We start from the raw sequence: 24,459 nt of genomic DNA, 5'->3' as shown, positions 1-24,459 counted from the left end.
AGATCAGGACTTGGTACAGAATTTGGACGCGCTGATCGTCAACGAAATTAAAAATCCTTTTCAGACAATACGTTCTGTCAATACTTTTAGCAACAATACACCGTGTGTACATCTTACACACTGTTGTTACCTCTCCAATCAGTAAAAACGCCATCGTGGACATATGCAAGGCAGCGTGTTGACGCTCGTAATCGCTCAAAGACGCCTACAGACGGCATGATATGTTTAAAATTTTGACAACAATAAATCATACGAATATTGCGGTCGAGATGTTTGCCTTCCCATCGATCAAGTTAAAAGGTTTTCCTGTTGAAGGCACACTTTTATTTTGAAAGAACGCATGCGCACGAGTTGTCGCATTGCAATAATTTTATGAAGTGTTATTCAAAGTATTACTTTCATTTCACACACAAAATTATTCAAACAAAATGTATTAAGAATAGGTTTTACATTATATTGATCAAGATAAGTAAACTTCAGGCATCTTTGTTTCAAACAACCACACTCAATCGACTCCTTTTAAATTTCCTCTTTAGAACGAGATCTTGTTGTGTTTCGGCGAACTTTTTATCACAATGCCCCGTTTAAGAGGTCCTATACTACCAAGAGGGGAAACTATTCTCTCTCCACAAACGCATGAAAAGCATTGTGTCTACATTTGAATTTGAATAGACATATCTCTCTCTCAAACGGAAACAAAACTGACACTTGTACGACAGACACGTGTGGCCGTATTTTGTTCCGGATCGTGAGTCAAGTGCCCTTGTAACTCAAAGAACAATTTCCCCATTTAAATGCAATTTACTCTCAAGAGAAGTCGGAAACGGGCCGATATTCTGTGCATCTCATCGTCCTTAAAAGCGAAATGACGGAAAGAGAATCATCTGAGTGCTCTCGATTCACCTGTTCCCGAGCCTAAAACATATGGAAATTACTATGCAATATTTAAATAAAGGGTTCATTTCAGGAGGGGTTCCATACCTTAAAAATACACAGCTGCAACCGTTGCGAGATATTTAGCTAGTGGTGAGGGCAAGTATTCACCGCAACTAGCAAAGCTACGCGACTATCGACTCTGATCAATCTGCCTGAGCCAGCTGGAAGCGAAGTCCACTTTCACCCGTGCACATGTTTCGAGACCAGTTTCAGGTAAAGAGTGATGTGATTTGAACTTTCAGTGGTTTCCATCGCTTTTTGCGAATTTTGGCTCGTCAAAATAATGGCTTTTCACAGAGCGCGAAAGTGATAAGGGACTCCGGTTGAACTTGAAACAATTTTATCGAGGCAAGGTTAAGGGTTTTTTAAGGAAGTGTGATTGTTTCGTCTAGTCCATAAACGTGCACGGTTAGCAGGAGTTTTCTGTTTTGAAGGTTAATCCTTCTGAATGCAAAGATCAAATGGTTTTTTGCCTTTCTCAAAATCTTCCGGTACCTCTCAAGCCAATGTGTTAATAAGAAAAGGTTTACCACTTTTTTTTGCGAGTCTGAAATTGAATTATTCCTTGGATTTCAAGCCCGTGAACCGATTTAGATCTGTATGTCGTGGAAATTTCAAAATATCATTGCGAACCGATCAGCCGCAGATACAAAAGCTTTCTCTCTTTTGTCTAGAGATTTCTAAATCTGTACTGTGTAGGTAATTAAATGATACGAAATGTTTCCGAATGAATTCTACTCGATCCACTAGACTTTCAATGAGGTTTATTTCGCAAGAATTATAAAAAAAGGTCAAAGGAACACAAGTTTATACGCTTGTAATGTTTAGCCACAGTAATTTAGTGTAAAACTTAAACACCGATGCACTAACAAGTTAATTACGACCAGATCTTTGTGTTTTGAGTTTCGATAATTTAAAACCAAATTTTATTTTCTTTTACCTTATCTATTAGTGGTACAAGCTTTCAAAAGAATTTGAATGCCTAACGAATGATGTATCTTTGTGTAGTTCATTTTTCATAGTTCATTTTAGTGTTTCAAGGTGCTTCTCTAAAATTCATCTTTGATTCGAGCGCTCAGTAACTAAACCAAAACAAGTCCGAATTTTTTCAAAGATTAATAAAATGTTTGAAGATCCGTGCTTTAGTTATGCTAAATTAGCGGAAATTTTATATCTTTTTGTTTAATACTATTTAATCGCATGTATTATAGTTTTTTGTGGAAATACAGCCGTTCAGAGAAACGGTTTTCAATTTTTATCTTAATCGTAAATCGGGGTTTTGTTCACTCATTGCGCAAATGGTTTAATTGAAAAACTTTTCGGGCCAGCATATTCTTAAGTATAATGCATTCTTCTTAATTCTTAGTTTATCTGCTTCGGCTCTGATTAAGATCTTTAATCTGACCATCCACGACTTTTTTTTTTTTTTTTGCATTTAAAGAGGAGAGCGCTCATCCGATTTACCAGCTCAGCTTGTTTTCAATGTGGTCATCAAAACTTCTTCCTCGTTTTGCTAAGAGAAAGGTACGAGCAAAACTTTTTTTTTTGAAAAAAAATTGATGCAAATACGTGCCTAACACTTGTTCCTGTTAGTTTTATCCATTTATGAACTCGAATTGAATGTCGTATGTGTTCATAACTAGAAAACCCCCCTTTGACAAGGCAATAAGCTGAAATTGATTACGTCGTAGCTTTCATTCAAGTTTTACATTTTTCGATGTCATTCGCTGTCGATATTCTTGTCAAGCTTGTTTATTTATTAGCTGGCTGTATCTAGCTGAGGTATTTACAGAATGCGTAGGCGGTGCAAGTTTTCGTTTATATTTCTGAAGGAGGGGAATTAATATGATATACTGACCAAGGTTGGCCTTGTATGTATGCACACACCGCTAGCTCCTTCAGTTGCCGAAAGACTGAGATTTCACTTTTAACGAGCGTAAAAATGATGTTAATGGTTTTCGAGTTAATTTGGCGAGCATTGAGATCAAGAGACTGAAAATTTGAATGCGAAAAGTGAATTCTACAATCAGATTGAATAGAATCATGCGCATTTGATTTTCTTTGTTAAGAGGGCTCAGAAATCTTTTGGAAAAGCCATTTTGATCGCTAAATACAGTTCTTTAGCGCCCGAATTAAATCACAGGTGAAATGTAATCAATTTCAAAAACTTGTCAATTATTTCAAAAGGTAAACAGTTTGGCTCGATTTTACGCATGTCAAATTTCCTTTATATTACTTTGTCTTTCTCAGACCCATTGTTTAGCCTTTCAAGGCTGTTAGCATAGAATCAAAAGGTCCTTTAAGTTCTTTTGTACTAGTCGAGTTAAGAAAACATCATCAAATATTCTGTGCACAATTAATACCAGTTATACGTGTATTGAGTATTGAAGGCAACCAAAAAGCGTGAGCGCTTATTCCCGCTTTCTTCGTGACACTTAAAGACGTGCTACTCCTCCACTTGAAAATTTATCAGATTTTATTAAAAGTAAACATGGGAGGAAAACGGAAATATAGGTAACAATGATGTATCAAACGCGGAACCCAGTTCACTGTTTATAACACACACGTCAATCACGGCCAAGCAATGAGATCTGATTGGTTGTAAAGCTGTGAAATCGACCTCCGCTTTCTTGCTCACTTCGTTCTACTTGCTAACGAACAAACCAAGAGTACTTCGCTCCCCATGCAAGCACGTAACGGATTTTCTCCCAACGTGTGACAAGAACAAACTGTGTTATTAGGGAATATAACGTATTATTTGTAAGCTTGTTGAAGCGTACGACCTCAACTTAATACCTAATTTCGCGCGGTGCCTTCTGGAAATTGTACCACAGCTCACATCGCTGGTACGTAAGCTTAAGCAGGTAATATTAAGTTTAGCAAAATCCGGACGCGTATCATGTGAAACCTTACCGATTCTACGCAGCCCTTTGTAGCATGGCGATTTACAAATCTACTTGAAATTTTAAGAATTCAGATGCTATAATGTAGTTATTGTTGGAGATTATGTGGTGTATCTTGGTGGAAAATTATCGAACCGCCCAGGAAGCGAAAAGAAAGGACTTGTTTGGTTTCATGCATTGTGTATGGGTCCATTTAACTCGGTGAACTTTAAGACGACGGCCGGAAAACAAAACGCTGCAGAGGATTTAAAGAGATTCAACCACCGAGAAGTTGTAACTGCTTCCATTTAAAAAAATGTTCTTTCAAGAGGTAAAAGAATCCTTGTGTAACTGTGCGAAGTGTTTGTGTTTGTGTTGCATTTGAAATTAACACAAAGTATGCTAATTCCCGTACAATACAGGACACAGCAAATAAGTCATAATGGTCTCGACGTCCTGTTTAATTCAGTGGCGATTTCTCGTCGGCGATTAGAACGTAATTGTTTATGATGTTGTTCAAAGTTGAAAGGAGCCCTAAACTACTTCAATTAGAGAACAAGTCGGCTGAAAAGTGTAAGATACTGAGAGAATTTTTCCGGACAGTACGATCACTTTTGACTGAGAGTATTATCTTAGTGTAACTTTCCTTGGTTTCAAGGAGTTTCTTGGAAGCCATTTCAGCAACAAAGATAATACCACTGACGCTCTGACAATTCATGCATTCCTACGAAAACCACAGCGAAATTGCTCTAAAGTCGAAATTCCCTGCAGGGATAAGCGACATTAGCACAATCGTGGTCCATCACCTTCAGAAAAATTTGTTACAAAAACTTGTCATCGTGAAGAAGTCTGTTCTGGTTGTATTTTAGGTCTTGCGACAACGAAACCACAATATTCTACTCATTCGGTATAGATACGCTGACTGACAATAAAATATTGCTTCTTTTGTTAAATAATTTTTTCTTCTTAAATTTCCCTTCCAGGCCATGCCTACGGCAGATCAAGTCACTCTCGACGAAAAAGCCTCCTTCTGTGCAGGTTGTGGTACAAGGATTATCGAGCGTTTCTATTTGATGGCGGTCGATAGAGAATGGCATGTCGAGTGTTTGAAATGCAGCGAATGTAGCTTGAGGCTGGACAACGAGCTTACGTGTTTTACCAGGGACGGGGCCATATTGTGTCGAGAAGATTACTACAAGTGAGTCATTATCAATCGCATCTCTCTTCAAATTTTCGCAATTCAAGTGACCCTTAGTTTTTACGTAAGTCGCTATCGTGCGAATTTAATTGATTTTTTCTATGTACGAGTGATTGCTTCCCATGCTCTCAACTTTATCTTAATTCTTTGAAAATGGTTTTGCCGATAGTGATCTTTAGTTTGTTTTAGAACATTCTGTTTTATTTTTCTTCTCCTCTGAAAGGGACTCACTTATTTCATATACATATATATGTGGCTGTTATCACGCGCATATGCAGATATATAGCGCTGACCGAGATATCTACTTGCGTGTTAAGTCCTCTTGTAATAATAAAAACATCTTTTTTGTTATACGTCATAACACTTGAAGATAAATTTTTGAAATTAATTTTGACTGTATAGCAATGGTCATTTAGTCCAAACAAATACAAAAACTATACCCTAGAAGAAAAAAACAAACAAGAAGAGCGAAAAAATAAAAGACGAAAAAACGAGGTTGATTTTTTTTGTCCAACTGTTTCTTAAAACATCTTTTCTTTAAGCCTTCAAAGGCGCCGACGTTTTCCAAAATATTTATTCTGTAGTTGTGTAACACAGGTATGAAATATTAGATAAGATTTTAACCTAGCTAGCTAGCGTTATTTTAATAACGGAAATAATATTGGAAAGTTTGAAGAATTACCAATTCTTCATTGGAAAGGGTAAATACATATTCCGGCGCTCGTTAATAAATGAAATTTTCGATTCTGATTCGACAAGCCTAGGAATGTTTATGGTTTAACAAAAATCTATAAAATGAGATACATTTTTAAGTCCAAATAAAATTTGGGAAAAAATTAATATTACTTGCTAAAGCGTTAATTTTTTGCTAAAATTTTTTTAAAAATTACGTATTGGCAAAAATGCCATACATCATTGTTTCCGATAAAGGAGTTAAGTGTTCCTCGTTGTTTTATTAAGAGTATAAAGGTTGATTTTGTAGGTTATCAGTTAGTATCGGTCAAGATGAACCGAATTATATTCTATGCCATCAATTAGACGCCAGAAAGCCTGGTAAGTAATGAAAATAGCTCGCGGATTTACGTCCAAATTATGCCCAAGATTCCGAACTGTTTGTTGCGGGTTTGCGAGATATCAACAGACGGCAGTGTTGACAATACGGTGAATGCACTTGAAAAGCACTTGGCATATTATAAAAAATCTTAATGTTGATAAGGATTTTTCATTTGAGAATGGACCCTCAATCAAAACATTTTATCTTTAAGGAAGTTTCCGACTATTCTATGGACTATTCTTTATTGTGAACATGTTGTATTGTGTTGTATTGAAAGAAAAGGAATATATTCTGTTCGTTTAAAAAATTTTCAGACATTTGTTCAACATCTAGTTTCCTTGGTTTTCCGCGTTGAGTAATTCGCGCGCAGTAAAACTTTCACTTTTCACATTTTTCGATGCCGAGTTCAGTGATTGCGAGAAGCGAGCTAAAAAAAAATTCGTCAACCGAAGAAAAATCGAGAAATTACTCAGTTCACCACAACACAGTGTGAGAAATGTGAAAAATTAAGGGTACCTGAATAGGGTCAGTAATTGCGAGACAAAACAAATCAATTCAGACGGAAAGAATTTTTTACCTTATTTACACGCAATCCTCACCGTTCGATCTTCCTGGTACAGTCGCGAAGATTGCAAATTTTGCGAAAGCGATGGTACACGCAGGATATCGAATTCCCTGTAACAACTTTGTATTCAACATCTTCAAACTTTTTCAAGTTCTATTTCAAAGTTGGTCTTTATCGAAAGAGGAAAAACAGAGCTTCGTAATATGTAGCCTCTTCAACTTTTTTTCCCCATGGAAGCCAGAAAATAAGCAAAAAAATTTTCGACAGAAAAATTGAGCCAGTAATGGTACAAACGGTGAGAATTTGAATTGGACAGCGTTGAAGTCTATCCTTATTTACTGTCAGTTGCTGCTTACGATTTACCTTAAGTTATGAGCTGATTAATACCTAATTGCATAATTAGTGAAAAAATTTCAAATTGTGCAGTGCTGTCGATGATCAGTGAACTTTCACCTCCTCGATGATGTAAGCAATATTGAGAGCGTAATTTTAAAAGGTTTACCGCCTGAAATGCCAGGGGAACAGAGGAAAATTTTGTTAATCACTAGCCGTTGACTCGTATGGGTTTTTCGTCGTCTTCTCATAATATCCTTAAATTGATTGGTACGCCGCTAAATCGATGAAAAGTGCGGGCTGTGAGTATTACAAAACATCTCGCAGTTTACCCTACAATAGAAGATAGATTTTAACTAATTAGAGCGCGCGTGATTTTTCATTTATTCTATGAATAACAATAAACTATGTGCGTTTTTTTTTTGTTTTTTGTTTTTTTGATAAATCCAAAAGTAACATTTCAGTTGATTTAGATTGTTTTCTGTATATTATATTTATCTTATGATATTCCGAATTGATAACGACTGGTTGTTGTTCTGTCGGGTTCTTTGATTACAAGACTACCTTAAGTTATTTTAACGCACTCAATCTGCCTCTTACAGACAAGAGGCTAACTCCAGTCCTCATTCTCTCTCTGCCAGGCGCTTCTCAGTGAATAGATGTGCTGCTTGTGGCCAAGGTATCTCCAGCAAAGAGCTGGTGATGCGCGCCCGCGAACATGTTTACCATATCAGCTGTTTCGCCTGCGATCGCTGCAAACGAATCTTAGCCACTGGCGAATACTTTGGTATGCGTGGAATGCAAATCTTCTGCAAAGCGGACTACGAGATGATACTTCGAGAGGAAGCGCAGGCTTTAAAAACGACGTTAGGTTCTTCGACAACTAAAGGAAGACCTAGAAAAAAGAAAATGTCCGTACCTCTGGAAGGCGTAGCGGCTTTATCAGGTGAGTTTTAGTAAACAAAGCGCGCTGATTACCCAAACTGCTGACTAATGAGAGGTGATAATAGCTCTTATTAGCTTTCAGTTATGGTTCTCAAACAACCGAGAACTTTGTTTTAAACTATTTTTCTCCGTTTTGTTGTTGCCATTGCTCTGCCGCAATACAACCCATTTCGCCTGGAGCGACCATCTGACGATGAGAATGAAGCTTTTTACTCCGCTGTTAGAGTGTCTTTCATTTCATTTGCCCGAGGCATCGGTTTTTTTATTGTTTGTACGCGCCCCTAATACATGACTTATCTTTTGGGCAGATTTTTTCATTTGATTCGCAAAGACATCTGCTGTAATATCTTATACTCAATGTGTGTAGCCTTAAGCGTGTTAAGCGACAATGGATGGAATGAAACGTTTGATTTATACGAGATACGCCATAGAACGTTTTTCATGCACTGGCGACATCTGGACGGCAAAATGAATAGTCTTTAGGTTTTAAAATAAGCGTAATATGGGCGTCTTTTTCAACTTAATTCAGGATTTTTTGTTCCCTCGTGGGACCACCGAACACAATAGTTTTTCTTAACAACTGCGGTGTTGTTTTGTTAGGAAATTTGCACGTAATTTTCAACTACTTTTCAATTCCGTCGAGTCCTTAATTTACACGTCAATGCGAATTCAAACAACAAAGAAAGTATTTTTGAAATGAAGTGAAAGTGGCTTTTTGCACGAGCGCCGAGGCGTTACTTACTAATGGACATTACAGCTGTCTTCATCGGTAACTACAAAAAAAAATTGCCGCTGTCTCTGTAGTTACTTTTCATATGGATTTGTAAGCGTTATTGCAATAGACAGCTTGGTAAAAACGATTTACTTCTTTTGTTAGATATTTATCTCCGAAAGCGCTGTTATTACACCTGAGCCAGTGTTAAGTATTCTTGACTATGTTCTAAATAAGTGCATTTTCGAATAGAATTACTCGACGTTTATTAACATTAAAAAGTGTAAGTGGACGTACTTAAAACCAACAAAAGGCTTTTTTACTTTGTTTATCAGCATATAGCGTAAACGAAACGTAAAGCTGGTTAGCTTTTTTTTCTTAAATTCTGTTTACGTAGTAAATTATCTTGCCTGGCTGTAAAGGAGAGCTGGTTTTCTTTGCAAAGATGGTTATGGTTAACCTAACTTTCCAATGAACTGAAGAAAAACCGAAAAACGATAATTTATGTGTTTATCGAAAAATAAGTGGTCTGGTGTATAGGTGGAAGCAATGTAATCTAAATAAACATCATACTGTTCATTATCAAGTAGGAGTTAAATAAATGGAAGCTGATAAGCCGCCGTAACGAATTTTGAAAGCCGGGCCCAGTTATATAAAGGGAGAATAACGCTATCCAACTGTTAAATCGCTATCTGGCGGATAAGTGATTGCTAAACGTCCAGCGTTGTCCACCGAATAGCGATTTATCCAGTGGATAGCGTTATCCAACCTTCGAACGGCGGGGGCCTGGCGCTTAGAGCTTACACCCGTAGTCTATATGTTTTAGACCCATGGTTATACAATATTAAAAAAAAAAATAATTTAAAAAAAAAAAACAAAAAAAAAAAACCACACTAAGAGTCAGGAGTGCCTCTCAGAGTAAAAATAGGCAGCAATTTGTTTTCTCGCAAACCACCAAGACAGATACGTTCCAAACAACAAACTCTTCAAAAATTCAGCAGAAAAGTGTCTGTCATATGCTCCTAAATTGTGCAAAGTTGATAAATCTGAACGCATCGCTAGCGGTAATTTAATAAATTACAGACTTTTTCCTGGGGCGCCGCGGTCTGGTTGTAGTCGATAGTTGTTACTTAGACTGAATACTCGTCCCGAACTGACATAAACGAAGATCCCTGAAACACGTTTATTATTACACCACTACACATTAGAAGAGTAAAAACCATTGGGTATACTTTGATATCCTTCTGCCTCGTACCATTGACAGGTCTTAGCGACGTAAGTCCGCGTATCATAACAGCAGGTTAAGCTCAAGCAGTTAGGACAGCAACACTCAGGAAGACGTCGAATTTCGAAAATTTCTGCATGTGAAAAACTTCTCATACGGTGCCACATCTCAACTCCAGTCTAACGTATGTAAGCAGCGACAAGTTCCAAATGGAAATTGAAATAATTTGCCGTTACGGTTTCCATTCGAAAACGACGCAAATTTTGGTGATTTTAGGTTGTCGTTTTGCAGAGGGCGGCTAAGAAATGTACATAGTTTTAAAACGCACGTGCTGAGCTATTGTTCTGCCCATTAAGTCTTTTGTTTTGCCACGTTCCCATAACTGTTGCCGTCTTAATTTGCTGTAGGCCCCCAATGACTGACTTCCCACGAAAAGTTTTGATTACATGAAAAAGTATCACAGAAAGGCAAGACGAAATAAATTTTTAAAGCGTGCGTGCTATTTGTAATTTGTACTCTTGTTGCGACTCTGCACTCATGTCACAACTTCGCATCGGTGTTACATGAGAATGCACTCGTTTTCAGCCAATTAGAAAAGCGTAATTTTTTAATGTACACAACATATCTATATATTGAGATAGGGAAAAAAACAAAGAGACTATACTTTCATCCCTACAAGCCTGTTTTGTGATTACTCACTTATCAGGGGATTTTATTGTCAAGAATATTCGTAACCATCGTTGTATATATAATTTACAAATTTGCATAATAGGCGTGGCGGTAAATTTAAATGTTTCGTCCAATTGTTACGCAGTAACGCTTTGTTTCTATGATGGCATGAGGACACGAGTTCATTACGTTTATTGAGTGATGATAATTCAGGTCGGCAGATGACAAGTAATTTTTCTTTGAGGCAGAGGTTATGTTAGTTAAACCCGTTTAAAAAATGTTTTGCTTTGTGAATGGGGTAACTAACTGACGATGGCCTTGAATGCTTCGCCACTAAACAAACTAAACTTTATACATAATACTCATTATGTACGGCGCAAGTGGTACTCTTCCAGACATGAATTGAAATTTTTGTGCTATTCGTAAGACTCAAACATCAGAATAACTTTTTGTGCATGCGTTTGCGCAAATATATACTGTGACTTTTCACCCGCTTTCGCTTAAATATATTTTAGCTTTGACTAGTCACCAAATAAAATAGTTTTGTATTAACAAAAATTTCGTCATTTTCTTTTTTCCAGGATTTACAATTTCGGACAATGAAAGTCATCTCGGTCAGCACAATGGAGACACAAAACCCAAACGCATGCGCACATCGTTCAAGCACCATCAACTTCGAGCAATGAAAGCGTATTTTGCAATGAATCACAATCCTGACGCAAAAGACTTGAAACAACTCTCACAAAAAACCGGCCTCTCTAAAAGGGTTTTACAGGTTTGGTTTCAAAACGCTCGAGCGAAGTACCGCCGAACGGTGTGTAATCCGCAGGCTCAGGATTTGTCACCAGAATCTCAGGACCAAGCTTCGCCAGTAAGCGCAATTTTAGAGGCAGGAATAGTTTGACTTTATAAACTTAAACAAAAATTATATTCGATTTAAGGACTAAGGTGGAGTGTTGTACATAAATGCCTTAAGTACGGAAGCTAGTAAAAGAGGCATCAATTAGCTTCTTGTTGAAATGCTGGATTCTCAGTTCTATATTAAAATGAAGATTTCATGTGAATCCCATTTTGTGTTGTCTTGTGTCTCATTAGTATATACCAAGCAAGAGAATAATGCTTTTCGAGCGCTATGATCGGCTAAATCAGAGGTGATTGGTCAAGTAACATTTCCCTCAGAGCAAACGATGAGAATCAAACTGGCTTCCTGTTTAACTTCAATTTCCGCAGAGGAATCATGCATTTTATCGGCGCTTTACAATAAGGCTATATCAAGGACACAAAAATGATAATCAAAGTTTGTTAAACAGCATCTAAGATTTGTTCAGTTTAAACAATTAAATTTAAATTTGTTCTTCAAATATCAGATATCAAAATACAATGCCTAACCAATGTCATTTTCGAGGTAGTTGTCTGAGCTTTGTGAAGAGATTGCCGCTACCTTTCTTTGAGTGCAAGGACTTCTTTAAAAAGCATGTGGAACTACTAAGAAGAAAAATCTCGAGCATATCCTCGAACTCATCTCTTTTTCCATCGAAATAACCCACGAAGTACCGGTTTTCAACAGAACAATTTTAAAGGGTTTTCCTCAAGGAAGTCAATCTCCGATTTGTTTAAAGAAGATTGATTGGTCGCCGCCATCATTACGCATTCTAATGTCTTATTCAAAGATTGCCTTCAGTTTTATTCGCAGGTTTCATAATTTCCCCGCCGACCAAAATTACCGTGTACTCATGTTGAAGTCCTAAATGTAATAACTGTCCTAAATGTAATAAAGTCCTAAATGTAATAACATTTGGTCCTAAATGTAATAAAGCCCTAAATGTAATAACGTTAGGTCCTAAATGTAATAAGCCTCCAATGCAATCGTTTAACTGTGCTAACATTGAGATGTTAAAGTGACAGCTATTGCACCAAAGAATCCTCTGACCTGTATTCATGGCATATTGCGGGCTCGCTGATATTAATCAGGGTCTTTTTATTTGCTAAAGACGTAGGTTGAGAAGCATTGGCTACAAAACCTTATACTGATGTGCTTTTGGCATCAAATTGACGGACGCAAAAGCAATGACAACGCTGATCAATAGCTCTCTCTATATCATGGGCTCAGACTCTTAATTAAGTGTAACAGATTTTGACGATATACTTGTGTGATCAGTGCTGGAGTTAACACTTCATGAACCAAATTACAAGGAAAAGGAAGTCCACTGACCTATACGTTAGACAAATTCCGGGCTCGTAAGTGCATTTTTTGTACTGTCTTTCCTTACCAGATTTGTATGGGTCTGCATAAAACATATTCATGAGTGTTATTGACCAAGCGTGAGGTCAAAATGGCTGGATATTGGGCGAGTTCTTTTTTTTTTTTGTTTTTTTTTTGTTTGCGTTTTTATGGACTGAGACGAAGTCTCGGTCCGTAAAAAAGGTAAAAAAAGAACGAGGCTAACATCCAGTCATCTTGACCGAACAAGCTTGGTCAAGAGAGTTTGTATTCTCTTGGCTTAATCATTAAAGGATTCATTGTATAGAAAAAGATCTCGCTTTGATAAGAATCAAGAATGGCTTGTTTATTTCGAGAACCGATAGTGAAAGCCAACTGTGTTTGCAACACAATAAACCCAAGAGGGTCGTTTATTTTTTTTCTATGTATATGCCGAAATTGTCCAAAAGTTACGAACTTTGTAAGTTTTCTTGCGTGGGGTCAATACGGGGAATCCAAAGCGGGTGAGGGTAGGCCCATCATGCCCGCTCAGGTAGCCAGTCAGAACACAGGATTCACTTCATCTTGCCCGCGCGCGCTGCTAGCTATATGATAAAGTGACTTACAGAGCAAGATATCTACTGACCAATCATATATTATTCCATTTCACGATCACAGGTCTCGACATGTTGCCTTTTTTCCACGCAAGAGCATTGAGCTACAACATTCAACGCATGATGGTCAGTTGATGGTCTGATAAACCATTCATTTTTTTCCTTTATCCCCTTATGACAGGTTCATCAGTTCCCGAACCGAAATATTGGGAAAACATATATTTTACAGTTGATCTCAAGTCTACATTTCATTTTTTGACTTCATCTCTTCTCCCTGCCGTGAGGGGAGAAAATGAATAGATAAATAGATGAATGAAAAAGGAAAGCTCAACAGTTTCCATTTATAGTCATATGGTACATGAACTGATTACTGAGGTGGAGTAAAGCCATAGAGGGCTACAAATGCAATATCCCAGGTTCAAAATTGAATAAATCAAGGTAGTCATTCTTAAAAACGAACTCAAATGCTTCATTAAAATCAATTGACACTGAATAACATAGATGTGCAAAATTTCAGTAACACTATTGATGATAACACTTTTCTTTTGGATTAACATGTGACAGCGAAATCATTCAGACTGCTCTAAAATGGTACATCAGTACTTAGGACTTTCACACGAACGATAACATCAACAATAACATGCTAGTTCATCATCAATTGTAGTAAATTTCTTTTCCAAAAAGTCCTAATGATTACGTACCAATCGATTCCATCCTATTGAGCTTCCAGCCAAGCACAAGCCTACTTTAGGCTGGAAATAATTTTTTCCAACTCGATCAATAAACCGCTCAAAGGACCATACTTCGACTGCTGATATTTCTTATGTCCAGCAAGTAAAAGGACGCCCATTGATATCAGCGAGCCCGTAGTGTGATATGTATACTGGTCAGCGGTTTTTTGGTGCAACAGCTGCCACTTTAACATCTCAAGGTGGATGTCCGCCATAACAATAATGCACTGAAGGAGTTAAACGATTGCATTAGAGGCTTATTACATTTAGGACTAAATGTTATTACATTTAGGACTTTATTACATTTAGGACCAAATGTTATTACATTTAGGACTTTATTACATTTAGGACAGTTATTACATTTAGGCCTTCAACACTCTTACCTTCGACGAACGCCTTCGATGTAAAGTCACCCGACAAGCTCTCCAGCATATTGCACCTTTCTCGAGACCACCGAAAAGTATACTTTACAAATTCAGGTGTTGTTTGTTTTTCACGTCCCCGAGTTCCCGCGCGTCCCCGAGTCCCCGCGTGCCGCGTCCCACGTCCCCGAGTCCCACGTCCCCGAGTCCCACGTCCCCGAGTCCCACGTCCCCGAGTCCCACTTCCCCTAGTCCCTCTTCCTCTAGTCCCACGTCCCCTAGTCTCACGTCCCCGAGTCCCAGTCCCACGTCCCCGTCCCACTTTTAGTCACAGCCCAAATTAAATTCGGTGCTTGACAGTACGGATTTCCCATAACTGTAAATGATAGAGCGCGACAGTTTGTCTAGACAAAGTTGAATATTTCACGCTTGAACAAACACCGAAAAATTGACCCGTTCTGACTACGCTTTGTTAAAAAGGGACTGAGGTGCTCATCATAGCTTTTAGAGGTTAAAAAGGGCGGGTTAAGTACCTCTTGGGCTGTTCAGCCTCAAAAGGTCCATAGAAGCAGCCTCTGTGATACCTGTATTGCACCAAAAATATGTGACAGTGTGTTGTTGTAGAATTGGTACCTCTCAGGGGTGAAAAAAAGCTACGCCACGCCCACAAACCAGGACCATGGTACCTCTGTATTTCTTATAGAACCACAGCGCACCATGAATGGTCAACACTTGTAACAGCGCGTCTACCTGTAGCCCGACTTACGATCTTAGATCGTCTTGTTCAATGTATCTTCACTTACTCGAGATCGCAATGTATATTTGGTTAGGGTCTATTAAAGGTATAACAGAGTTTCAGTTTGCTTTTTGTAACAAAATTACGCGGAATAATATTTTTGAGGTAACTAACTGTAGAAGAAAAGTTTTGATTCTCTCTCTGTTGGAGGAACGGCAGCAAGCGTAGTCTCATTCGGAACCGTTATTTGGTCTCGTCACGCAACGCGCTCTCTCTCAAATGGGAAATAGAGGGAGTTGTGTGACAAGACCAAACAACGGCTGCAGTGGAGACTGCAGTAAACGTGGTATCGATGCATCTCATTTTAACCTAGAAGTATCAAGACAATAGAGACAGTAGATCAGATAATGTTTGTGTGAGTTCAGATAAATTCGGTTTTTTTTGTATTTCTGCGATATTTTCGTTTTTTGAAAGTTATGCTCTTTTCAGTGACAAAAATAAAAACATTAAGAACCCAAACTGTCCCATCTCAACCCACTCAGCCAAAAAATAACTCTTGCATGTCACGCATGCCTATGTTTGTATCCTCTAATGGCTCAAACACTTCGCCGAGCGATGCAATAAAGAGGACTATACCTCTGTTTTTGAGAAGACAAGTTCAGGATGAGCTCGATAAGCTTACTCTGCTTAAGAAAAAGAAGGGATGAAGTTTTCTAGTAAGGTTAGTTGACATTCCATGAAAAGAGGGGTGGGGGAATGTTATCGAATCCCCTTTAAGGGTAGATGGGCCTATATCATCATTATGTCTTTTCTTTTTCAAAGAAACCTGAAATCGAAGCAGGAAACTGGAGTTACATAACAAGGCGGATTTTGATAATTCCTTGCCCCCTACAATTCGTGGAAACTTGAAATGGATATCAGCCTCTCAGTCAGGTTACACCGGTTTCACATGTCACATTTCAACCAATTATCAATGCCCTAAGAAGAATAGTTCAAGGAGATCCACGAAGCATTCTCTGTTACTAGTAGGATACACGAACTAATGCAAAAAGCACTCGTACGCCATTAGTTGAAGCCCTTTCTACACAGTCTACAGTCAGGAATTGGAGGTTAGTTTGTGTATATATGAATAAAGTCATTAGGGCTGCTCTGAAACCCATAAGGAGAGAAATGAAAGTGCACATAATTAGAGCTTAGTTTATTCAAGTTTATAGTTCACCAAGTACTTCATTCTAGGCATGTTTTTACTCTGTAAGAGCTTGATGTGTTTCCCAACAAACTTTTGCCATATTTTTTTTTTGAGGACTATCTTCGTATTTAGGCTGGGATCTAATGTTATTTTTCAATTGGTTGTCTAAGTTTTGTTAAGAGATCGCATTGTCGCTAGTTTTATGTCGCTTTTACAGTCGAGCATCCAACCGGTTCAACATTGTAAACTGCTGTCGCTTCGTCTCTCCTTCCCGAGTGTTGCTATCGCCAGTTAGGATGAAAGCGGTTTTCCATTTAGTTTTCTAAGCTTGGGAGGAGATTTTTGATAACACTATTCATGGAACAACCTTCGTGAAAAGGTACGCAAGGGAACTAATTCTTCAGACCCTTATTTGCTGTCATGGAACTAACATCGACATTACATTGAGGTACCTTCTACAAAATCATCGTCATGATATTCCAGCAACTCGAAGTCGGTCAGTCAAATGTTTTTAGTCGAAACTTTCTTCTGGGAATGCTCGTTTCTGAGAATTTTCACACATCAGTGGTCATCAGGAAACATGTCACGAAATTCTGAATTGAAACCCTTCTACAAAATCTATTTGATCTAAGAGAAATCGGAGGTTAGTCTGTGTATGTCGTTAGTTTTCTGCTGCTTTTATTATCGAGCATTCAAACCGTTCCACGTGGTAAACTGCTGTCGCTTCGTCTCTCCTTCCTTAGTGTTCCTATCGCCATGTAGGTTTACAAAAACGATGATCGATCGGCTGACCTACCCTTAGGAGGGGATTGTTGATAAGTTCCTGTTGATAATCTGTGGTGGAATTTACATCCAATATTTCTATTTTTGACATCGGTTGGACACAACGACTATCAAACTCGAGATATTCTCGGAAAAATTTTTTTGCAAAACAAAAGAGGTACTCTGCATGTCGCTGATCATTGTAGCGGTTTATAAGGGATTAAAATGTCTGGATGAGAAATAATGGATCATTTACATACATAAAACAACCTTTGTGGAAAACAATTTGTGGGAACTAGTCCTTTAGCGACTTACTCGCCATTATGGAACTTGCTTATAGAATGAATTGAGGCACTCTTTACAAAACCTACTTGATACGAGAGTCATTTGAGGCAGGCCATTTCAATATTTTTGTTAAAATTTTCAAGAGGGAATGCTGCCGTGTTTTCGCCTATTTCTTAGTATTGCTCTGCTTATTCAGGGTTGAGTGACATTTTCTTTTTGTAATGAATGTCCAAGTTCGAGAGGAGACTGCTTATATTTGCAAGTCAGTTTTATCTTATAATCTACATCCAAAATCTTTGACAATGCAAGACATTACCAAAGATATGGTAGGAAACCATCTTAAACACGAAAGAAATATTTGAAATGACACTATTTAACGCAAATGTTTTCAATGAATTATGCCTACCAAATAAGAATAATTCTGTTACTCGTTATATTCACTGTCGTGATGTCAGGTTAGGCCGGTTTCACATTATCAAGTTTTAACCAGAAATCAATCCCCTATGAACACAGGTAAGCGAGTGTAAATAAGTACAGTTCATTTAAAGTTATATGATCTAACTGTTATGTTGTTGGGCACGAATGCAACATTACTTTTATGCTTTGTGACCGTTTGATGAGTTTTTTAACCAGCTCTCACCGATCCATTAAAGATAAAGACAGAAGTAATGTGGATGGCTGTTTCACATTTTTCCCGTCGTCTCTACTTTGTGGTATAAGGTTAACTTTGAAATAAGCTTGCCGCTAGTTTTCTGTCGCTTTAATCGTCGAATTTGCAACAGCTGTCCTCATGGTAAATTGTTGTCGCGTCGTTGCTCCTTCCCGAGCTTTCCTGTGATTTTTTAGTCAGTTGTCTAGGGTTTGGGAAGAGATTGTTGATAATTTACTGACGAAAATGAGGTAGAAATTCAATCCAACATTTCCATTTTTTGACATCGGCAGGGAACAATGAATATCGAACTCGAGATATTTCTCGGAAAAATGTCTTGCATAGCGAAAAGAGCACTTAGCATGGCGCTAATTATTTTGGCGGTTTATAAAGAATTTAACATCCCATATGAAATGAAAGGGCCAGAAATAGATATATAAAACAACTTTCACAAATGAATTGTGGAGCTTTCTAAAAAATCTATTTAATATTAGAGTAATTCGAGGCTAGCCAAGTAAGTGTTTTTTAATTAAAGATTTCAAAAGGGAAAGCTGACACTGTTTCGCTTATTCTAAGTATTTCTGTGGTTATTTAGGGTTAGAAGACATTTCTTTTTCTAATGGAATGTCCAAGCTTCGAGAAGGAATTGCTTATATGCACGTCAGTTGCATCCTACAATCTGCATCCAACACATCTTTTTAAGGCATCGGCGAAAGAATCTTAAGAAAGTATCTCAAAAAACGAAAGAAATATTTTGAATGACACTATTTTCTGACTAGTTATTGCAAAGGTTTTATAGGAACTAGGCCAGCAAGATCCTCCATAGCTATCTTTCTGGCGCACGCGATATTTAATCTGGCTTCTCGTTCGGTCACCATATGGTTTATTTTGGAAAACAAAAGTAATTAAAGTAATTCATTCAATCCTACAGGCACTTGCACGCAATTAAAGAAAAGAAGTCGACATTCAGAACTGAGGCCCTTTCTACAAAACCTACTTGATTTACGATAAATAAGAGGTTAGTCTGTACGTGATAAAAACTTCAGTCTCTAGGGTTGCATTGAAACCTGTGCTTTGGAATGAAAGTGTAAATAAGGATACATGAGGAAAAACAGTTAAAAGTAAGCTATTTTGTTGTTGAACATGTATGCAACATTACTTTTTGTGGGTAGTTGACTTGTTTTCTAACCATTTCTTACCGAGCATTAAAGATGAAGATAAAAGTTGAATGGCTGTTTTACATGTTTTCGGGAGCTTCTTTTGTCTCTAGTCCGTGAACCAGAGTCATTTTCCCGTTGGTTTGTCTTTGCTTGCTTTGCAAGAAGCGTGCTGTTAGTTTCCGCCGCTTTTATTACCGAATTCGCAACAAATTTCGACAAGTAAAATTGCTCCTTCTTGAGTTTTGCTGTCACCATTTTATCTACATTGCGGATGATCTCGATGACTGAGGTTTTCCATTTGGTTGCCTAGACTTGGGAAGAGATCGTTGATAATTTCCCATCGGATCTGTGGTTGAAATCCCTTCCAAAATTATTCACGTAGCAACCTTCGTGAAAAGGCACGCCAAGGGAACTAATTCTTCAGACCCTTATTTGCTATCACTTACATCGACATTAGACTGAGGCACTTTCTACAAAATCATCGTGATGATATTCGAGTAACTCGAAGCGGGTCAGTTAAATGTTTTTGGTCGAAACTTTCTTCAGAGAATGCTCGTTTTAGAGAATTTTCACATATCAGTAGCCATCAGGAAACATGTCTCGACGTTCTAAATTGAAGACTTTCTACAAAATCTCTTTGATCTAAGAGAAATTGGAGGTTAGTCCGTGTATGATATTTTTAGTCTCCATACGGTGCGTTAAAACCTCTTCGTTGCAATGAAAGTGTAAATAAGTATTTAAGTTTTCCCGATCGGTTTTCGATACATGAAACAACCTTCGTTAGAAAATACGCCGAGGAGCACTTTCCCGCTATCACTGGCGGGTATCGACACCAAAGTAAGACGTCAAGTGAGGCGCTCTATACAAAGTTACCTGATGAAAGAGAATATGCGAAGCAGTTCAGCTCAACGCTGTTAACTGAAGTTTCCCTCAGGGAAATACTGTCGTTTTTTCCCTTGCTTCTGAAACGTCATTTCATTTATGAGTGAAATTGTCTCTGGTTTGTTTCTTGTCACTTTTATAGTACTGGAGACATCGGCACGAAACAATTCCTATTATTTTCTCAAAAAATCACTTACAAAAAAAACGAAAGGAAAAAATGATTTGAAAATTCCTTGGAACGGTTACACGGAATTAATCCAACCTTATGATATTCTTTTTCTGGTATTTCTGCGTGCACTTTGGCTTCTGGTTCCGTCGCCGTGAGCTTGGTATATTCGAGAGAACGAAAATAGTCATCCTGAACTACTAGCAGACAAAATTGCCATTGTTCAGGAGAAAATCCGTTGACAAATTCTGTCGTGACAATTTTTGTCTCGCCTGTTGGCATCGGCTACTATATACTCGCCGCTATTTAGGTTGATGTGTAAAATTCTTAAATTCAAGTCGGTTGGAAGTCTAACTGCTTTGGGAAGGGCCTACTACTCCTATACTTTCTTGGCGCGTCTACAGCAGAATTTCGTTAAATGATTTCATACAACGCATAGGGAAGGAAAAGCTGTGATCAAACTTGAGATGCTTTTAAAAAAATCCTAGCAAAACGAAGGTTAACTGAAATAGCGCAACTAAATGAATCGTTTGTCAAGGAATTAACTTGCCCGGATGAGATTTTCCTCGGGTAACTTACCTTTCTCAAACTAAGAAAACTTGTGATGACGGTAGCTTTCGTTTCATCTGTTACGGAATAACTAATCTCCGAGTCCCCTGTGACGAAAACCGCGGCTTGGAGACGTACTGCCCCTATTTCCTCTATGTTTAGAGCCTTTTGTGGGACTGTTTTAAAGCAATTGGTCTTCTATAAAACGAAAAGATAAAAAACACTTTGCGTTGATAGAAGCCATTCATGGAATAATAAAGAAGAAACTCTCTTTGATCATTTATTGCTTGGTCTCCAGCAGAAGGATGAGTGACACCGAAAATCAAGCAAAGACGTCCATCAAAGACCTTCTAGAACAATTGCAAGTCGACATGCTAACTTTCTCCATGAGAATGAAAGCCCTTTTCTCAGACACAGCTTTTGACACCGGTACTGCGCCTGCTAGAAAGTTTATGGAACTCCTAAACAAATGCAGAAACGACGCAATAGTGTACCTGAAAGGTCTCCTCCCGCTTTCAATCACGTTTCTTGCATCTATCAGCGAGTACTTTGAGTATTATGAAGCCCTGGAGTACGAAGAATGGTGTGAGATGCTATCTGACATCCTTGAAGAAACTATTGGCTACAGGGAGATGTGCCAAACGCTACTGCAGATGCATGAAGGCGTCATGAAATCACTCAAAGCAATGGAGGACCAGGTCCGCGTAATTGTAGAAGAATTTAGCCATCTTCAACGGAAATCTGAAAAGGAGGTGGAAGAGTTAAAAGACACGGCAGCTACAAAACGCACCTGGGCGGCTGTATTTGCCTTTGTACCACTGCTAAACTTCTTAATAGTGCCTGTATTGTTGCATGGTGTTCATTCAGATTTGCTGAAGGCAACTGCTAAAGGCTACGAAGCAAAAGTTCAAGAGGCTGCCGCAAACACAGTCAGCAACACCATGATCCCTGCCATGATGGGTATTTTAAGTGGTATCTCCAAAGTAGCCGGTTTCTTCTCCGTAATGCAACAGAAGTTAAAAAAGTTTGAAGGAAAAGCTGAGAAACGCATGAGCGATAGGAAGAAACTGTATTACAAAGTTATGAAGGCACAAGCAAGAGATGTGAAGACCCTTTGCCGAGGTTTCTACGCGGCTATACCACAGGTCAGGACCCATTTGCTCGCCATTCCAACCGAGGGAACAGACCAGAACTACATCGACAGGTGGCTGAGAAAGCTGAAGAAAACCATTCAAGAAAAATGTTCAGTTCGAAGGCTAACGAGCCCGCTTCTGTGTGCCATCACAGCCCCAGATGAGAGCTGGTGAAGAGTGGAAAGAACAAGATCGAGTGTCACTCTAGGAACATCTTAATGGAAGCAGTTTGATTTTTTTCGTTTTTCTTTCTTTACATACGTATTCTAGAGTAAGCATAATCCACATGCAACAGCAAAACCATTATCTAACGTTATTCAATCCAGCATTAGGGGTGACACTGATTACGAATTTAATCGAAATTGCTTCGTGTACGATTCGATTCATCAATCTACCGGTTTATCCCTAAAGGAGCTCTGAGTCATTGTTGAGTGTAGCGCCTTAGAAAAACGAACACAATTATTATCAATTGCGAACAGGATCACAAGTTATTAGGAAATTTTATTTTTTCGTGGATTTCGTTTTGCTTAGCGTAGTTTTTCGAGTCTTCGCAGCTTCTGTTATCTTTGTTGATTAGTCATGTAGTGTGAGCAAGACTGTTACCAGATCCGATGAAGTATTTAATGACGGAGTGTGCCTCTCGAAGGATCACAAGTTATTAGGAAATTTTATTTTTTCGTGGATTTCGTTTTGCTTAGCGTAGTTTTTCGAGTCTTCGCAGCTTCTGTTATCTTTGTTGATTAGTCATGTAGTGTGAGCAAGACTGTTACCAGATCCGATGAAGTATTTAATGACGGAGTGTGCCTCTCGAAGGATCACAAGTTATTAGGAAATTTTATTTTTTCGTGGATTTCGTTTTGCTTAGCGTAGTTTTTCGAGTCTTCGCAGCTTCTGTTATCTTTGTTGATTAGTCATGTAGTGTGAGCAAGACTGTTACCAGATCCGATGAAGTATTTAATGACGGAGTGTGCCTCTCGAAGGATCTTGATATTGGGATTTTTCTTTTGGGCTTTGTCCGACCACTCATTGGAAAGAGCTCTAAGTGACGTAAAGACTTAGCAGGCACAGTGCGCAGAGCTTTGAATTAACTATTTCAATCATTACTTTTTCATGGAAATAAATCAGTAGAGAGCTTATTGATGCACAGTCCTGTAAGAAGTTATGGAGGAGTTGAGATATCACGGCGGCGAGGCCTATGAAAGAGTTTATTAAAAAGAGATTTTCGGTTTATCATCAGTATTTTGCTGGTACCTCGAAATTTTCCTCAGGGAAATAGTTTTGCTTTTATTTCTTCTTGTAAAATTGTTTTACAATTTGCACCTGCAAATGTTTCTTTTGTATAATTTGCCTTCAACATAAGCACCGGAGGCATCAGAAAGAAACAATTTGCCTTACACTGGAGATGTTTCTTAGAATTATCTCTTCCAAATAAAACGAATGGAACAATTTTAACCTTCTTTGGAACAGTTTCCTTTTTCAAGGAATTAATCCACCTAATAAGATTCTTTCTCATAACGTTTCTATGTTTCTGGTAATTTCTATGTGCTCTTTGGCTTCTCGCCCCATCGTCATACAGTTAGTCCGGTTCATTCTAGAAAAAGAAATAGTAATGCTGATTTATCCAACCGTGATTTTAGGTGGAATTTAAGTGAACACTTTTTGGGCCTGTTCCCATGATATTTCATGGGAACCTGCAATCGAATGTCTGTCCGAACAACACGTTAACCAATAGTCTATGGCTTCCCAATCGTTTTAAGACTTTGTTGACAGTTTTAGTCAATTGGAGGCTATGCAATAGAGGGTTCTTTATCCCGCGATCCAGACTAAAATTTTCTCACAATCCCGTAATCGCGACGGTTTATACCGGCCAATCCCGATCCCGATCATAAAAGTTTTCTCAGTTCATTACCTCAACTTAAAAGGCCCTCTTCGGTGGGTGATAATTTTCTCAACCAGCATTTATCCTTTCAAGTTTTTGTTCACTGTAAGGCGTAACTTTATCTCTTTGCACCAAAACGATGACATCGTTCATTTGAGAAGTTTCCAAAGTTTTGCAAGAATAACGTACGCTAGTCAGGGTAACGACTTCCTTCCGTTTAACTTCGATAACGATAAGATGTAGTAGTACAGGTCAGTATCAATGACACAATAACAATATCAAGTGCATAAAACAAAAAAAGCTGATGGTGATCCCTTAGCTCCATAACAAGGGAAATATAGAAAAATTAATTGAACACAATATTGTTATGCTGTTTCCTTAAGAGCCTTTAAAGTGGTCACCTTTCGTGGAGGCTGAGCACGAAATTTTTATTCCGCAGAGAGCATCATCCGCTCTTCCCCTTCTCGTAAGAGATAGCGACACAACTCATAATGTTTATTATGTCGATTTGATTTGACTCATCATTTTCAATAGTAGCTGACAACCTCACAGAGCAACGTACCGCTCTTTTTCCCGATTGATATATTGGTCGGTCACCAAGAAATCCAGGGTCACTATTACAGGACACAGCAAGGCTCAGAAT

General features: G+C 38.3%; 2 protein-coding genes across 6 annotated transcripts; both read left to right on the top strand.

The window, feature by feature from the left end:
• The first annotated feature begins 1,009 nt into the window (after positions 1-1,009).
• Positions 1,010-11,512, top strand: LOC131778795 (LIM/homeobox protein Lhx9). 5 transcript variants are annotated; one of them, XM_066164786.1, is made up of 5 exons: positions 1,040-1,149; positions 2,378-2,460; positions 4,802-5,016; positions 7,610-7,914; positions 11,101-11,512. In XM_066164786.1, exons 2-5 carry the CDS (start codon positions 2,419-2,421, stop codon positions 11,421-11,423), a joined length of 885 nt encoding a protein of 294 aa, XP_066020883.1. In that variant the 5' UTR covers positions 1,040-1,149; positions 2,378-2,418; the 3' UTR covers positions 11,424-11,512. The 5 variants fall into 5 exon arrangements, with proteins under 5 accessions (XP_058951227.1, XP_066020883.1, XP_058951229.1 ...); XM_059095244.2 differs by lacking the exon at positions 2,378-2,460 and having other exon boundaries at positions 1,010-1,149; XM_059095246.2 differs by lacking the exons at positions 1,040-1,149; positions 2,378-2,460 and adding an exon at positions 3,580-3,800.
• Positions 11,513-16,160: 4,648 nt separating this feature from the next.
• On the top strand, positions 16,161-22,247 carry LOC131796071 (uncharacterized). Its single transcript, XM_059113718.2, has 2 exons — positions 16,161-16,271; positions 21,103-22,247. The coding sequence occupies exon 2, from the start codon at positions 21,110-21,112 to the stop codon at positions 22,109-22,111; it is 1,002 nt and encodes a 333-aa protein (XP_058969701.2). The 5' UTR covers positions 16,161-16,271; positions 21,103-21,109; the 3' UTR covers positions 22,112-22,247.
• Positions 22,248-24,459: the final 2,212 nt, after the last annotated feature.

The sequence above is a fragment of the Pocillopora verrucosa genome, chromosome 4, assembly GCF_036669915.1.
Source record: "Pocillopora verrucosa isolate sample1 chromosome 4, ASM3666991v2, whole genome shotgun sequence".
Taxonomy (NCBI): Eukaryota; Metazoa; Cnidaria; class Anthozoa; order Scleractinia; family Pocilloporidae; genus Pocillopora; species Pocillopora verrucosa.
Note: the sequence above shows the minus strand (reverse complement) of the source record. Positions and strands in the feature narration are given on the sequence as shown.

Bases quoted from the DNA above. Each gene is read 5' to 3' on its own strand.
- LOC131796071 (XM_059113718.2), top strand. From the start codon at position 21,110: ATGAGTGACACCGAAAATCAAGCAAAGACGTCCATCAAAGACCTTCTA.
- LOC131778795 (XM_066164786.1), top strand. From the start codon at position 2,419: ATGTGGTCATCAAAACTTCTTCCTCGTTTTGCTAAGAGAAAG. The intron at 2,461-4,801 runs GTACGAGCAAAA...TTTCCCTTCCAG, and splicing joins CTCGTTTTGCTAAGAGAAAG to GCCATGCCTACGGCAGATCA. The intron at 5,017-7,609 runs GTGAGTCATTAT...TCTCTCTGCCAG, and splicing joins TGTCGAGAAGATTACTACAA to GCGCTTCTCAGTGAATAGAT.